The sequence below is a fragment of the Atractosteus spatula genome, chromosome 8, assembly GCF_055471065.1.
Source record: "Atractosteus spatula isolate fAtrSpa1 chromosome 8, fAtrSpa1.hap1, whole genome shotgun sequence".
NCBI lineage: Eukaryota > Metazoa > Chordata > Actinopteri > Semionotiformes > Lepisosteidae > Atractosteus > Atractosteus spatula.
The window spans coordinates 31,149,105-31,167,170 of NC_142713.1; the positions used below are offsets into that span (position 1 = coordinate 31,149,105).

Sequence of the window (18,066 nt, forward strand, 5' to 3'; positions counted from 1 at the left end):
CTGAAAGGCGTTTTATTTCTACTTTCCAAAGGCCATGCTAAGGATGTAAAGACCAAAATACAAACACTGATTTCAAACGCAAAGGCTCTTAAATCAATTCCCTTTTTACACACACTGAAACAGTTAAAACAGATAAAACATCGTACATTTAATTAAAAAAACAGCATTGTATAGACTGAAAGCAGAATCTTTAACAGGGTATGTCAATGATTTGTTGAACAATTTAACTATTTACAGGCAATAGACATTCTTTCTTTGCTTTCCTACTTCTTAGGAAATTCTGGATCGTATATAATTTGAGGAGTGCTGCTTCGTTTTAAATCCAGTAAACCTGACAGTGAGATGTTCATGAAGCTGTGGTTCTGATTTTTCAGGTGCTGCTTTACTCAAAGAAGCAAAACTAGAGAACCTGTCACTTCTGCTTTCCCTTTGTGAAAACAGGAGTCTGTCAGGAAGGACGGAAGAGGCACTTCTTGATTGGCTGGTTTTTTCACTTTGTTCCAAAGACTTTGCTTTTTTTTTTGGTTCTCTTTCCAGACACTAGGTGGTAGTGTTGTCCAATTCGCCCATCACACATAGGCACTTGGTAGACAGTATCCAAGGCAGTGTCTTGTCTCTGCTATGTCATGAGAATTGGCTTTTGTCGCACTTCAAGAATATCTGAGGATAAAGGATTAAGCATTAGAATGCAGGGATTAAATGCGTTTAGTCATCATTGTGTCACCTGCAAGCACAGGACACTTCACACACTGATCCTTCCTTGAATGCAATTTAAGTAAGATTTGTTAGTACCTGTAAATGCTATACAATGTTAAAACAAAAACATCACACAAATAAAAGGTGTATACAAAGTTCTAAGGTTATGTCCATTAGGTAAAATTGTTCAGACTATTACTGTCCACATTTTTAGTGTTCTGTCTCTAGTACTACTTAGTTTTAGTTAGTCTTATAATCTAGATCAATGGCTTTCAATCCTGTTTCAGCTCGGTCTTTAATCAGCAGTGCTATTTGCTGCATATAATTGATCTGCTTGCTAAAGTTTAGACTTTTCTGCTGTCCTTGGTGTCAAAAATACCCCAGTTAAAGTGCATTTACCACACCTTCAGCACTCAGAATGTTATGTTGTCACTCCTCAACTTGCTGATGAAGAATTTACTCCCTAATTTCAGACTAAACAGATCTTGATAGGTGATCAATTCATGATGAACAAATACTAGTGGGAAGGACACGGTATGGGACTCACTCCCACAGTGAGTCAGTGTTTTCCTTAAATGCAATCGGTTGTATTTCCGCTTACACTCCTCAATGAGAGCAGCCGAGAAACTCAATAATTGGCACAGGGGCTCATATCAATTACAAGATCCATTTAGTGTTTTAAAAGCCAAAAGCAAACTTACGAAAAGGACTCCAATAGCAAGTCGAAATAAATATAAATTAGCCAGTGATTAAGAACTCAGCTGGAGCACAATCCAGAAGAAACAGTGTTGACACAGGGCCAGGACTGATAACCATGGTACTGGGGTATTTTTTAAACCAAAGCCCCGAGTTCAGAAAAAACAAACTACACAAACACAAACAAGCAGATCTACACAAACAAGCAGATCTATTATCGGTAGCAAGCAGCACTGGCACGGCTGCACTTTGTACAACTTGTGTAAGTTGCACTTGTCCTTTGTGCCCCCACTCCCTCCAGAGAAAAGCTGGAATTCCCAGCTCCACACAGTGACGTCTGAGGAGCCCACCTGTGGTGATGCGGTACAGGGGCAGAGTGACATACGTCAGGTGGGAGTAGAGCAGGAAGTTCTCCTCACTTCTGTTCAGCTTCAGCCAGGACCCCACCAGGGACCGGCCTGTTCCTGACAGCGATCTGGACCTCAGGTTGGTGGTGTTGTGCAAGTCTGGGAGATACAGAGGACAGACTAAGAAGCGTCGTGTCAGATCTCCTCAGCAAAGATCCTGCAGCACTTTCATTCAAGATTTTGAAAGAACCTTTCTTGAGTATTCTTTAAAAACAGAAGTGAAACATTTTTAATGACTTTGTTCTTCAGAGTTGACAGAGGTAGAAAAATATATTAATATTTTCTTCATGTATATACATCTTGACAGGAACAGTCGCTCTTATTTATACGAGATTTACATATCATTTAATTGAACCGTAACAATGTCAACAGACTTCACTAATGGAAACCCCACATGTAAGTGTTTGGATGGGTAAATGAACAACACAAGCAGCACAGTGAGAGGAAGTTTTAGTTATGGACAACTGCAAACCACTCAAAACGTAATGGATGAAAGAGTGCTTCAGTGAAAGGGAGCAGACATAGCTGCAGGGTCATCACCTCCATTGTCCTCATTCTCCCGGAAGAACTCCTCGCTGTCGTTGGCCGAGTGGGATTTCTTCATCTCGGCGATCCTGTTCCGGGGCACCTTGCGCCTGAGCGACGGGGAGAAGAAGGAGGGCCGGTTATTCCTCTCCGGGGTCGGCGGGGTGCTGAAAGAGGTCACCTGTGAGGGCAGCAACACGGTTCAGCCCGCATTAAAGATACGCATCGAGCAGGGAGCTGCGTCGGCACGCGTAGGCTGCAAAGGCACAGCAAAAGGTCACGCGGAAAGGGAAAGAAAAGAAACAACGTTTTGGCTGTGGAGCCTTCTTCGTCTGAAGAACCTGAACCTTTTCCCCAGCGATGTGCTGCAAAGCACAGTCTATCTCGTGTCCTTGTACAAACACAAAGTTCCACCGTTTTGAAGCTAAAAAAAGTCTAGGCACATGCAGAGCTAGTTTAATTAATGTCAGTTTTAAACCTTAGTGTGACTCAGCCAAAATACATACATCGAATACATGCTGTACCTTTAAAGCTACAGTAAAACCTTGGTGTTTGTGAGGATTTGGAACTGGTCGGTTTCCACAAAAGGCAAATTTGTGAATGTGGGACTTATTGCCTTAAGGGGAAAATAGGGTATAGTTCTACAGCTCTTGAAACAAGCCTTTTGTTGTCAACCTTTTGTTATAATTGTTAATTATTTCAGAAAAAGTGTTAGTAATTATTAGTAGAAAGTATTTTTATGAAATTGAGTACTGGAAATTTTAAAAAGCAGTGTTTCTCCCTTATCATTTGAGTTATTGCGCCTGCAAACTGATAAATTTGATCACTGTATGATATTATAGCTTATTATATATTATAGCTTATTATTATTATAGCTGACATTATAGCTATAATAGATATTATAGCATTCACTTTACTTTCTACAACTTGTTTTTCTAAATTCCAAAACAAATTTGGAACGAATACTGGCGTTTTAGTGTGTAAATCTAGATCTATAATTCAGGTGGTATCTATGCTGAGACAAACTCACTACGATTGCTTCACATGCCTCCGTAAGCAATGAAAGCTCCTTTCTCTAAATGAATGGTAATAGGGAGGCCTGCCTCACTGCTTCTGAGTGTCTGAAGATGAAAATGAAGATCTCTTTCTCTCATAGGACTGACAGAATGTGGGGATAATGTGTCCAAAACCAACCCGCTCGTGGATGGGAGAGTCAGGGTTCGAGTCCTCTTCAGTCCCACAGGGGGAGGTGTCTCCGGTCGGAACTCGACTCACGGCCATTTCTGCATGACCCTTTCCCTGGGGCCCCTTCATCCTCACAAACTCCATGTTGTTGTATTTGTAGAAGCCAAAGGACATCCTCTGCGCCATCTTAGCTGCCACGCTGACCTGCGCAAAGACAGCAGAGAAGATATTTTCCCACATATCTGCATTGAAGGAAAAGCTGCAGTTCCAGGAGCTCTTCTGGAATACTGATATGATAATGAAAGTTAAAAGAATGTCAATCCTACATTCAAGATTCAAGTTCACTGGACAGTTCAACAGTGAAAAGATACTAAGGGGACACAAATGGAAAGTATGTGGAAGAGCCTCTAAAACTGAGAACAGGAGGCACTGTTTGACAGCAAGCACTGTGGGAGTCTGGGAACGAGCTGCCCACCCATACTGTCAAAGCTAAAAATATTTCTTTTTTCAATAAATGGCTGGATGAGATAATTTAGCAACTCAAACCCAAACAAGTTAGATTGGGCTATGTGGCTTCCTCTAACTGGCAAACGTTGAGTCCCTTGTGTCCTCCTTAGGCATAATTATTTCAGTCAATTATGTATTTGTTTTTTAAAAATCTGAATAATTGGATACATGAGGCATAACACCCCTGTATAAAATATTATAGAAAGGAAATTGGTTGGCATCTTTCACAGTTTGTATGATATCCATCTACAAAGACACAGCCTCGTTTTCATTGCACATTGTCACTCAATCTAACATTTTCCAAAAAATGAAAAATCACTTCTGAGCACAAATTTCTCACCCGGTTGTCATAGACCTTCTTGAGAGCTTCGTATCGTATTGAGCCTTGGAAAATGACTCCCTGGAAAGTGTTGCTTTTGTCACTGGCAACGAGTTCAACACAGACCATCTCCCCCTCTCCCACTGTCATATCACTGAAGACCTGTGAACACAAGACACCTCACACACTGATCCTTCTGCACTGATCTTCAGTGCTCTTCCTCAGATGGTCTAACCTTGTTTTGGTACTACAGCCTACAAATCCTCCAATGTCATCTTTTATAGCCTTTACCGCATTTCTGTGGAGGGGCTACCAACCCTTGGCAGGCATGATCTGAGGTCTCCAGCACATTTGTTGGCTCATTTGTTAGACTGTCAAAAACCAGTCTCACTCTGTCAACTTCAGGCTCCATTTAGCAAACATCTCTAGAGTTCTTCATCACCCTTGACCACCTCCGGTCCCATGAATGAGTACATCAAGAGTTACATTACCACACCTGCTACCTCCTGAAAGAGAATCCCACCCTCACACTCACGTAAGCTGGCTATTCTGACGAGATATGAGGCCTCGGACATCGAGAGAAGAGGGGGCTGTTACCTCTTCAAAGTTGTCAATCATGAAGAAGATGTTGGGATAGCTCATTTTGGATTCCTCGCCTTTGCTGTCCATGGGGTGTTTGCTGGGAGAGGCGAACACTTGCTGGAAACCAGAGAAGACGTGCTTGTCAGGGACTACCCAAAAAATAACCTTGCCGAAGTCACACATGCACGCACACAAATGTGACCCGACAGGTGAAAAAAATATCCCTCACAGAGACCATATCCCTGGTGTGCAGATGTCTTTGGAAAAAATGAAGAGATTGTATTGCTTTAACTACTCCATGGCAGAGTGAACTGCTTATCTGTTCAGGAAGCCAGGTTTTGGTGAGCTAAGAACAATGGCAAATGACCAGTGCAATCCCAAGGCTATTGGACAGTACATCCTCCATTTCAAATATTTTGAAATGTAAAGCTTATAACAGGGTTTCAAACTGTTATGCCGCCAAAACCAGAAAGTCCATACTTTGGCTTTAAAAAACAATGTTGGCTAGAAATGTTTGGAAAATAAATTCTGCAGGATGAAAGGGTAGAATCTTTTGTCTTTGTTTCTCTAATCTCTTTTTGTGTTCTGTATGCTCTTTTTTCATATTGTTGTAAAAAGATTGCTTGCCCATGCAAGAAAGACCCTTGTGATACCAATCAAGAATTAATTTACCATACAGTCGTCTTTTCAAAAGCAGAAACATGAATAAATGAATTTCAATATGTGATGATACACTTCTGGCAAAAAACCTGAATGAAAAATGTAAATTTCCTGTTAGCCTTATTAACACAGCATGCTGAATATGCATGACAAATGACACTCGTAAATATAAATACGTTTACAGTGCCTTCAGCCCGCTTTTTATCAACAGAGAGAATTTGTAATAATTTGAAAAATATAACACTTTCAATCCCTCAAGGCATAAACAAACAGAAACAACTTGGTTTCCTTTTCATGTTGAACAGCAGGCACCAATAGGATACTGCCACCCAAAAATAGGGAGAACAATGTCTTTGTGCTGTTGATAGACAGGTAAGGTGGGCCACACTGCATCTTCGTTCCCACTCTGTGGAGATCTAGGGTCTTCACAGCTCTTTCATTTCCTTACACACCCTTCTGGCCTGTGCCCCATCAAGAATATGACACACACCATTTTTTCGTCTCTCCTCGAAGGCAAAAAGTGGCTCCTTCTTGAGCTGCTTTGTTTGGGTGTGAATGAGGTTTGTATCATTTACATTTTAATTTTTTTTCATACCATTATTAAAAAAGTCTTTTCAGATATGCCATTTTACCTTTATGCCTTCCCCCACTATGCCTGTTATTACTACAAGGTGTATGAAAGAATCTTTCTTGAAACAGACCTGCAAAAACACCAAAATATTTTTCACATATCTGCAGGCTTTTCAGACCTTTACAGCTACACTTCTAGCTTCTTATCCAAGGTTTCATACATTTGTGGTGTCAGTCCATGCCTGGTCTGAGAGGCATTCTTGAAGCTTCTAGAAGATTCTCAGTCCCAAAGCTTCTCACATCGTCTCTGAGGCTCAATTCAAGATTCACAGACACGTTTTCTTCCTGGTTACAATTGCACCTCTCCTTGTTCCCAGAACCCTGCACGTCTTCCCAGTCTTTGTTGCCTTTTGTTGGCATGTTCGGTGTTAAAATCCTTTTGTCCACACCAGAACAATAATCAGAAAAGGCAGGGAAAAGGACTGACGTTCACCAGGACAGGCCAGAATTCTCCAGTCACCACCACCGACAAATTATCAAGCACATTCATTTGCCTAGTGTAGTCTCATCACATCACCCTGAAGATTGCTGCACTTAGTAACTATAAAGGTACATGCTTTGTACCTTTTTATCACAGAAAATTTGCAGACTGTATTTATTTATTGTATTTATTTTCTCTCATTTTTCTCTTTTGTCTCTTTTGCAAGCTTATGTTTGATTGCAGTGTATAAGGACATAGAGTATAAGCTCTCCAGTGTATGGTATTGGAGAGCTTCTTCCCAGCACACATTTTTCTATTCATGGACAGTTCAGGAATGTATATCCCATGGATAAGGAAGGCTACATGCAGTCTAATCTGTACTCACCAACCGAAATTGAGTTTTATAATTTTAATGACTTTATATGACTTTCATGCAAATGCAAGTCGTCTGCTCCTTTTTCTATAATCCAATGCCCCTTGAAATCTTCACATTCTCACGGTAGCTCATCCCCTAACTCCGCTGCAGAAGCCATGTTACATAAGTCTCCACAAGAGACCTCCAATTTTCTACTCCAAGAACAGAACAAACTTTGATTTCACCAGGTCAGGTCACCGTGAGCTTACACATCAAAAACCATAACAGGTAAATGAAAGAAAGGTCTTAAGAAACAGGCTCATCCTGCTTCCAAATACTTCTGTTCGCAGATTTTACAAGCTGTGTACTTACACTCTCCCCCAATACACTGTTATCAGAGTGATCAGTTAGGGACCTTTGCTCTCTAACGATCTCTTCAGTAACAGTGCTTCCAGGGAAACAATTCAACAAATCAAATAAAAAATATACACAAGGTGATAAAAGACTCTCAAATTATTTTTGGTCTGTTTATATTTAAAAGAATATGCCGTCTTAGTGTATAAAAAAGCTACTTCCATTGTGCAAAATTCCCACAACCTGTTTTTCTGGAGTTACTTACATTTGTAGGGAAATTTTCTCGGCTTTCGCCATCACATTGACAGCATTAAACAATACACACACACAAACACCAAGGACGAGCACACATGAATGTAAAGAGTCCAACCTCTGACCTGTGACTTCTTCTTGTGGACATGAATGTCCCCTCCATCTGAACGTGTACAGACGGCGCAGGTGACTACATAGTCCAGCTGGGAAAGAGAATGACAGCACTGAAAAACTGGAACTACATGCAAAACTCCTACAGCTGCCATACAAAAAGCTTTATATTCTACATGCGGCATGTTTGCCATTTCTCCATGGGTTAAGTAAAGATCTGGTGTCTTAGTGATGATTTGAGAGTGCTCTGTATGGTCATTGTTTTCTCATTCCATATGCTTGGAAATATGCAATGAGAAATTTCCTATAAGGAAATGCATCAAATATCAAACATTTTCAAAATGTTCTCCCTTCATTTCCCAAACTTCAAAGATTGGAAACCTTCATCTTCAGGTTGCAGGACTTTGATAAGATTTTCTTAAAAAAATAAATATCAGCAGTATTCACTGCTGTGAAACTGGTAAAATGTGGTCATGAATTTATTCTTCTAATGGCATCTGTTTCAAACTACAGTTACAGACTCAGAGTATTTATACATTTATACTACATCCTTTGTTTAAAACTAAATTGTATTCAAACAATAGAACAGTTTCACTGTGGAAAGCACACCAGTTCTGACCAAGATCATCCACCTTACCTTCTGTAAAATGAGATTCAAGTAGACACTCTCCTCCCAGTCTATGTCTGGGTCTCCCAATCCTGGCAGCTTTTTGGAATCTCTCCGATAAACTTCCACCTCAACCTGCCGGGTATAGAAATACAACTTCACTGAGATTAAAATAACTCACTTTTAACTATTTCAAACTTCATGGATGGTATTTTTGTGTCTCTATGTTGGCCCACCAGGTAGATACATCTGTTCTGACCAAACTATCCTATTCTCCTCCCCACATGTCTGGATGGCGCCCGGGCTGGGCACCATCTGAGTTGGATGTTGCATCACTGCCATGGATCCAAGAGGGACATCATGGATATAGCTATCGTTTAGGAGGAATTTACTGGTCTATAGAGCTACTGTATGCATGGAGTACTAACACACAGAAGACATGATGGATGTATGGATTAATACACTCATCGTTTCCTTTTTAAAATTATATAATGTTAGCATGCCCAAAGGGGTTGGGCAGCCAGTTGACCTTGGACCCCTAGAGGTTTTTTCTCTCCTTACTAAGGTGTTTTTGGTTCCTCTCCTCCGTTGTCTTATGGTCTTCTGTTCTGTATTGACAAAATGTATCGTCAATTGTATTGTTAAGTGCCTTGGGGCAACCTTGTTGAGAAAGGCGCTATATAAAAATGAATTGAATTGAATTGAATTTTTCAACGACATTTGTCACCAGTTGCCCTGTGACTGACTGGCGTCCCATCCAGGGTGTGCCCTGCCTTATGCCCATTGCCTTCTGGGAAGAGCTCCCTCTCCCCAGTGACCCTGAATTGGAAGAAGCGCTTAGAAAATGGATAGATGGATCTTTCACCAGTTTGTCATAGATGGCCTTTACATACTGCATGCGGCACATGTTAAAAAAGCCAGTTTACCTTCACAGTGATACTGAGGGTACCATGCTCAGCATCACAGATGTTGGAGCATATACAGTATACAAGAGGGGAAAACTGACTTGAATTATCTTGTCTCATTCTAACAAAGTGTCTTTCTCCAGGATTGACTTCACATGACACAATTACCCACAGATTAAACACAAGAGATAGATTAATTGTCTCAAACAAGAAGATCAGAGGCTCTAATTACATTATTTGCACTTAATCACCTTCTCACAAAAGTGGACAGAAGCAAAGCAGGAAATAGATCAAGATCTGGGCCAAGCTATAAGAAATAAAAGGGGAAAATGGATTCAAATGCTAGTGAAAGGCAAAGAGCAAGGATTCCTGTCTTTGTCTAACAGCAGCTTTTGTGTCTCCCCTTTAAGATGCTCCCTGCTCAGATGCCTACTGCAGAGATGATGTAATCTTTCATTGAACCTGTCCTCTGGCCCCATGTTAAACTACAGACAAAATCTTTACTGCTTCTGTCTGGAATGCAGATCGCCACCAAGGAGAGACTAGAACGCCTCCCTCTAGCTACTAAATAACTTTCTCAAGGCTTTCAGTTTGTTACGAAATGCTGTGTAAAACAATCTTGTTTTTAAAAAATACATTTACAAGCATCTGAAAAAAACATAAGAAGTAAATGAAATACAGTATGCTTATTGACTTAATCACAGACAGAGCCTGTCTATTGTGACTGGGGGGAGCATCACCTCCGGCACACTGTTGTCTCATTAAAGATGTTGGTATTTCTTAGATCAGTACACAGTTATGAATCAGGCGGTGATATTTCATGAAGTGCTTTTCTGGGAATGTTATTTGCTTTAAAAAGTTCGTTTCACCACTATTATCACAAAAAATAAATGTATGTAATGCAACAAAAGTGAACAAACCAAAAGATAAAGGTAGCATCAGTATGCAAGTCCTAGACATTTTAACAGAAGAAATTAAGAAGCTTCTTTATATGATTAAAGCACAAGCCACTTATTTTTTTTTTACTTAAAGTGACACAACTCAGAGATGATGCTTATTAATTAATAATTTTCCTTTTCCCAAAACCTGCCCTCAAGGTAGACCAATCTTATATTGAAGGATCACACTTTCCATTTACTGTTAATGAGAAATATGACTACCTATGGAAGTCTCACACAAAATGACAGAAACAGAAAATAATTCTTTCACAATTGGATGTTTTGGATTTGATGATGTAGCTCCCTGAGAGACTGATCAAAACTGTGCAACAGAAGACCTAATGTAGTTGTTTCAGCCACTTCTGTAGGCCTTGAAATATATATGTTATATATATATAAAGAGGCTTTGATGACGTAACGACTCTTTCCCCTGTAGGAATTGGGTCAAAGCTAGATAGAAACAGGGGGGAAAAGGTGGGTTTTCAGAGGAAGTACAATAAATTGACAACAGGCAGCAAACGTAGGCTTCTGCTAAACATTGGAGCCCTGAATAAAAATATACCTTTGAAAAAGGAACAATTACAAGTTTATTCAATGCTAAAAAAAGAAAATATTTTATAGTCATTGGAATACAAAATTTAAAAACCCAGAAATGTTGAATTTGAAAGAAGAGTGTAAGAATACTAACTTCCAAAGATAATAATAATGAACATACAAGTTTACTTTCATTGTTACACTGACATCCTGAACTCCTTAACTTCCACACAATTCAAGGCATTAAAAAGTGATGCTTAGCTGCCAACAATAATCACAAGATGTTATTTCTTATTTTCAAGACGAATGAAAGAATGAATTAGCAATAACTCGTGAGGTGCATGTATAAGATCTAGCTCATTTCACACATCAGACTGAACACTTTTAAGGCAGTCCAGCAACAAATGCAAACCCGGCTAAAATTCCAAGTAACCATAGTAACAAGGGAACAAGTATGTTGACTTTGAATTGCTGGTTTTTGACAATTTGTCAAAGAGGTCTTTCAGAGAGCAACATTTTCATACCAGTCATGTAACAAGGAAGAGCTACAGAACTTGTGCCCAGAGCAAAATATTTGGTTACATAAAGTACTTGTATAGAGATTTAGCTGTTTGTATCACAGTGTAATGTTGAGTATCCCATTTCTTGTTTTGCTACAGTATGTGAAGAGAAACCCAATATAACAACACTTAAAAGACACGAAACAGATTTTCACTCTCAGGAATGAATTTAGCAACATTAATCAATTATTCTGTTTTCCAATGACGGTATGAGAGGCTGTGGTAATGTCACGCCTCCATCAACATTTTGCTGATGATAGATCAGTAGTATAGAGGGTAATTTTCCAACTTTAAGACCCAGCTTGTTTTTGTCAATAGCAGTCTCTCCGCAAATTGTTTTCTGGTTTTTATTGTAAAACTACTGTGAGAGGCCAGAAGGTTCAGACAAAATGGAGACCCTTGACTGGACCATATTCCCCAGAAAGCTGTGGGAGGAGAAAGAACAAGGATCAAATGACTGACCAAGGAATTGTGGAACTTCACTCACTGAAGTGTGATTAAAATAACTCACTTTTAAAGTGTTTCCAAGTTAACCGAAGGTATTTTTCAATTACATTTGTCACCAGTTGCCCTGTGATGGATACACTGCCTTGCGCTCCACAACCGACTGACCAAGGAACTGTGGAACTAGTTAGGGACTAGATAACTAGATATTGCTAGTTAGGGACTAGACGTTTTTGTTTGATTTGTTTTCCCTTTACACTGTATGGGTTTCAAAATGGCCAGATTTTTTTTTATAGATCTATTTACTACATTTTGTAAAGATGCAAGACAGTTATACAATGTTGTGCATTTCACTTACTGTACATATTGTATTTTAGTTGTTAGTAAATGTCAGGGCATAAAAGAAGAGGAAGGCAATTATTTTGTTTTAACATAAGCCTCAAACTGGTTATTCCAGCATAATGAAATGCTTTGTCTGTTTTTTTACATGATTTTCATACATTCTTGCTTTCAGTACTGATGTTTTGCATGCATGATGTGCAGTTCAATCCTGATCACTTCTAAAGAAAAGCAGATATTTCTCATATCCAGAAGATGAGCTAAATTTACACAAAAAATTTACACAAAAAGAAAACTTTTAAAAAACTACATAATCCCTTTAAACCTGACACATTTAGAAAATTTAATTTGCTGGTGACCACTGCATTAAACAAACACAAGCATGGCTGCATTAAATTTTACTTTGTCTAGGGATGTTCGAATTTTCACTGGTCACCTGATACAATGTTACTATTATGCACAATTTACAAAGGAACACACTGAGATCTAATTGAAAAGGGCCTAGCTGTCAGACTACACTCTGAATTTTACTCAGGCACGCTGTCAACAGGTTTTGAAACAGTTGCCCTTTATTTTTCACAAGCTGAGGAGTTCAAAGTCCCAGTCTGACATTGAACCTGAGGGCTGTGGAAATGCCAGTGGGCAGGGCTGTGAGATTGATGCTCTTAGTCTTAGTTTTGCGTTTCTCAGAAATTCAGTGTGCACCACTATACTCCTGCGTAAAGAAAACAGGCCTTCATAACTTTCATTATATACCCATTTGTATGAGATATACAGTAGTTATAATTTGAGAAAGTAATAGACTTTTCTAAAGGGACATATTTTTAAAGATCTCATGTTATACAAAAGCAAAAGAGCAAAATGTTGTTTTGTATTAAAAGTCACCTTGTATTTTATGGATTTAATAACCTGCCTTGCAGATGTTTTTGTAATGCAAAATGTCTTCAAGAATTGTGCTGTGAGTAGAACTTTAATATGTCAGACCTGCTCAACAGGAGAAGGCAATATCCAGAAGAGCGTGAGTGTACGATCCATCAACACTCATATTTCATTTTTTATACCTCTACAGAAAAATGCAGAGCAAAAAAAACAAACAAAGATACAGCAGGTAAGTTCTAAAATAACCTGTTTTTCCCAGGTACAGTGCAAAAAAAATCAGGGTAGTACTACCCTGTTTTAAAAAAAAAAATAGGACAGTTTTTATGAGATTTAAGGATCACACTTACACTAATATATAAGCACTAAAAAAGTATTTTTATATTTTTACGGGAGTATGTGTGTTAATGTAATGTGATCTAAGTAAAAATCCCATTATACAGTCAACACGTCTATAGAAAACGTCTTGGCAAGTGACAAACTTATCCCTGAAGAGAGGTTTTAGAATGTGACTTTCTAAAAATACTTTTCCATTTTCCTCACGGCTCACTATTGCCCGAGTTTATACACCAAACACCTTTTTGTGGCTGCATAGGCAATATAAGCAGAATGAAAACTGGCAGTGATTGAAAGAGGATAGAAAAGTCAATACACCCTCTTTGATTTATCAAACTCCTCTCCAGACAGGAAGAGGAGTCCTCACAATAGACGTTCCATCAAAACGTTAAACTGCATCTCTTTGAAATAAAACATTGTCGGGAACTGGAAAAAATGGGACATCATAAAACAGGTTAGAAAATTCTGACACAAATCACCGTGCAGGCAATAAAACTAGGGATGAAGAGCCTAGAGCAAGAAAAGGTTTCGACACACAAATGAAGGAAGATTTCCACAAATGGCCAAACCACAGGAAAAAACAAACATAGGGTTTATTTGTTTGTTTCATAACCACAGGGAAGTGAAAACGCTGGCTTGAATTAAACCATTAGACATTTGCTTTCTGTAGTACAAACTGGAAAAATAAGTATACAAGAGGAGACTAGAAAGACCACCTTATTAATAGCGCTTCATGTGTGACATTTCATTAAAAATTGGTTTCATAAAACATCTTAAAAACGAGTAACCATATCCCATTAACGCAGGCTTGATTTTTGTTATGATGATGTTTTTTTTAATTCAACACTTACTAAATCAATACCCAGTCAGCTCAAAGGTATGTTTAACTCAAGTAACATCAAAGCACATAGAAAATGCAGAAAAAAAGTAATCAATGTAGGATTTGACTGAAAGATATTGTAAAGTAATCCATCCTAAACAGGCTTCTAGAAACTTGTTTAAATTTTGCTGAGAGAGTCTGTGTGTATGAATTCATGTGTCGGTTACCTGGACAGAGAATTCAGACATACTGGGGAAATGACATCACTGAGATCTAAATGTCTTTGACTTTCAGCTGGAGAGAGAATCAATACACGGTTGGAAAATACATTACCTTTTAATGTCAGGGCCTGAGAGAATGGCAGAAAAAACATTCTAGAAATGCTGGTGGCGTGACAAAAAGTTAAAGGGGTCCTAGATAAGCCCTTCCATTTCTCTGCTGAATTAATTACCTAAGCAAAGTGCCCCAGATACTGCAAATTAAACCTAGCCTTACTGTAGCGCACCTACAAGCACTGTTTAAAGCGGGAAATGTTTGTCACCAGTTAACAGAACAGCAATTAACTTCTTTTACCCCAGGAAACATTTCAGACTTGCCACACACCAGCAGGACAGCACAGCACTGCCATCCATTTCAGGTGCTATAAACTACATGTCCTTAGAACAGGCTGGCTCTTTCATGATTATTCATATTTACTGCCTTATCTTCAATTAATTTTGGAGTACCAGACTACAAAGCTAACGTAAGATCAAATACAAGGACTTTCTGCTTTATAAGGACAATTTCAACAGTCTTCAACTTCAACTTCAAACCTGGACTAAAAGCTTATGCAATACATGTGACTTTGCATAAAGGCCCACTTGTCTGAATAAATCAAGTCAAGAATAACTTTTAATGAAGCTCTTAAAATGGGCTCATTTGCAGACTGCTGCAGAGGAAAGGGAGTATATATTTATCCACGCGAAAGAGCGAGCCAAAAGAATTAACTTTTGTACCTAAAACCTAGGTCATGACAACTATTACCTCATCTCTGGACTTGTTTAGATCTTAGAAGGTAGTATTAGTATTTGGATGGCAGACTTCAAATGAAAAACTACCAGCTAGGAGAATCAGTGTTTGTGTACCAGTAGGTGGAACTCTTCCCTCAAATGAAAATCCAAAATCAGTATGGTAATGGGGGGGGGGGTAGTGGCATAGGAGGTTGCCTTCAGATGTTAAAATAGCATCCTGGGATGCGAGTCAGGGTGTCCTGGACAACACACTATTGAAGCTTCTACTAGACCTCCCGACACTTCCCCTTGAGGCTTTTAATGCTTTCCTGTCTGCCATCATACTCAAAGAGTGGATGATGTAGGTGTCCAGCTACCTCTTGTGGGGCTGAAAAAAAAACACTACACCCAATACATGATATGCAATATAATAACAGTCTAAAGAAATATAAAAAAGAATAATAATACAGCGCATGCTGATTTGTCCTGTTAATATGGATGCATGAAAAACACCAAAATATGCAACTCTGTCTATAATACAGTAGCACATCTTAAGAAGATACTCAGGAGCTGCTTGATTCTAACTCTAAATGCAGACAACCTTTTGCTTTGTTCCTTCTGCATCAAAGAAACATAAGAAGAAGTAGAAACAGGCAGTGGTGCTTCTGGAATAAAACACAAGTTCCTTAATTGAATTTATCGGCTAGGCTGCCTGACTGATTTGGTGACAGCCACACTGTACTGTGTACTGTAGGTTTTACTGGCCATGTCTGAGATTTGTAAGCTGTGGACTTTCCCCAGCGCCACAGCTATCACCAGGCGTCAAGGCAGTGGTGTGGAGCGGTTCTGGACCTTTAACGGGAAGATTGTGGGTTCAAAGCCCAGGCAAGACACTGCTGCTAAAGCCTTAGGTAACATATGTCATCTGTATTGCTCCACTAAAACAACCAGTTGTCCAAATAAGTGCAAATGCTATTACAGCCACATTATCTGCAAAGAGCAGTAAGTGGTACTCTGCCACTTGGAGAATCTTAAATCACAAATGTTTATAGTCCAGGCTCAGACTGGTAATATCTGAACTACACTCACTCACTCCAGAGCTTCCTACAACTATTTTTATGAAGCAGCTTCTACTCCTGTGCTTACATCGTCATAGGTATGCACTTACTTCCTTTTCAGTCCTCTGATCTTGGTTTCTGTCTGGCATTTCAAGGCAAGGTTTGTCATCATGCAAACATCCCTAAAGTATAGTAGGTAAAACTGGAGCTGCTAAATAGGAATGTAGTTCTATATATTCCCTTTATTCATTTATCTATGTCTACATGCAAGATTAATTCTGTTTGTTATTCAGAGAAGTTCAAAATGGACAGGAAATGATATTTTTTCCCCTTCCGAAGCCTGAAGACGCAGGGGAGGTCCGCGTTTGTCTTTAAGCTCATGTATCCTGACTTTCTGATTTAAAATCAGAAAGTATTTTTTGTTGAGCACGGAATTTGGTATCTGAAGGAGGGTTGCACGGTAACCGGAGAGGAGGAGGAAAGAAACAGGGTGGCAACAAGAGTAAAAGGTGACTTTGAAAGAGGCTATGTGGTGGTTTTGATTTTGTGTTTCATGATCAGCAAAAGTGCAAATGTTTTTCAAAGCCTTGCTATCCATACAATTACTAAAACATGGATGGCTGGCGATAACTACCTTGGTTCAAAGGAATATTGTAAGCCTCAACAGAACGACAATAAAATATAAAAAGGAAGACTTCTTGTAAACTCACTATGGTACATTACCCCATGCTGGCTAGTGCGGTTTTGTCATGGTTCTGAAGAAGCAGTCTAGATGTAACGGTTAAACCTCCTTGGCCACCAGACAGGTTCGGTCACTTGTTGTCTGCTGTTTATCTTTTTATTAACTAAAAGATTACAACCCAGAGGAGGAGTGTACTGGGGGAGAGGAGATCAATACTATCCAAGATAAAACATAATGCTGAATAAGTATTGACCATCACTCCTCTCATAGCAGCTCCAAACGCCTTTAAATCAGTTTCTTCTCAACTCAGCTACTCACTGTACAATAAAACTGAGCATTTCTGTGCTTTGCTTTGGCTCTGCTTATCTAAGGTGCTTGAAATGGTTAATAAACTGGTTTCTTTGCACTGTTAACAACAGTAAAGAAAACCTTGGGAGTGGCAAAAACACAGACCAGGTTCACTGTGCTCAAACCTACAGAAAACACTTGACAGCAGTGTAAAACAAGTCAAGAAATGTACAGGTCCATGTCAATCGTGGATTACCAGTTTGCTGCTTACAGCCTGCAGAGTAGTACAATTACCTTTATTGACCGCACATTGATTGCTGCAGTGAAGAAGGGTTTCTGTAAACTGTGAAAAGACATCCCTCTGAAATCAACTCACAATGGGAGACCTAAAAAGGCTATGTTAATGTCTTATGTTTTAATAGAAGTTTAATACTGTACACCTTTTTTCTGAACATGCAGCAGTATTCATTAATGCAAACCAAAACTATATCCAGTGTGTTTTATAATGTTGTTTCTTTTCTTCTTTGCTACAGTTCTTTACATAAATAAAGCACTTCAATTAAATTGGTAGTAGCATTTTTGTTCCTTGAAAACAACTGAATCCATTTTCCAAAGCATAAAACCAACAATAACCTGTTGGTCTTCAAATCAAACAAGGGCAATCCAAAGGACATTAAATATTGGGAAGGAAACGCTTCCATGTACATTTTATGACTATGAGACCTCGTTCGACAATGAGAAGCATCTGTCAAATTATCCTCCTTCTAACAGACTGAGGTACCGAAATACTAAATCTGTTATCTAGAGGAACTTTGAAAAACTGAAACACAATAGATAAATGATAACAGGAACTTTATAGAATATTTGTAACAGGAAGGATGATTTTCTATAAACACTTAAATTATGTACCAATGAAAGCTGCAACTCTTAATTAAATATGAAATGACAACTGTTTCTTCACATGAATATCAGAGAGAATGATAACCCTTC

General features: G+C 38.9%; 1 protein-coding gene across 1 annotated transcript in view; it reads right to left on the reverse strand.

Annotated features, from left to right (window-relative positions):
• kiaa0930 overlaps positions 1-18,066 on the reverse strand; it is a 43,526-nt gene continuing 25,460 nt past the window's right edge. The window contains exons 3-10 of the mRNA XM_088922867.1: positions 8,338-8,442; positions 7,715-7,792; positions 4,933-5,034; positions 4,357-4,497; positions 3,519-3,713; positions 2,340-2,505; positions 1,743-1,898; positions 1-660 (exon numbers count right to left, since the gene is read on the reverse strand). Of these exons, the coding sequence (XP_088778993.1) occupies positions 620-660; positions 1,743-1,898; positions 2,340-2,505; positions 3,519-3,713; positions 4,357-4,497; positions 4,933-5,034; positions 7,715-7,792; positions 8,338-8,442 (984 nt within the window). The 3' untranslated portion in view covers positions 1-619. The remainder of the gene's footprint in view (positions 661-1,742; positions 1,899-2,339; positions 2,506-3,518; positions 3,714-4,356; positions 4,498-4,932; positions 5,035-7,714; positions 7,793-8,337; positions 8,443-18,066) is intronic.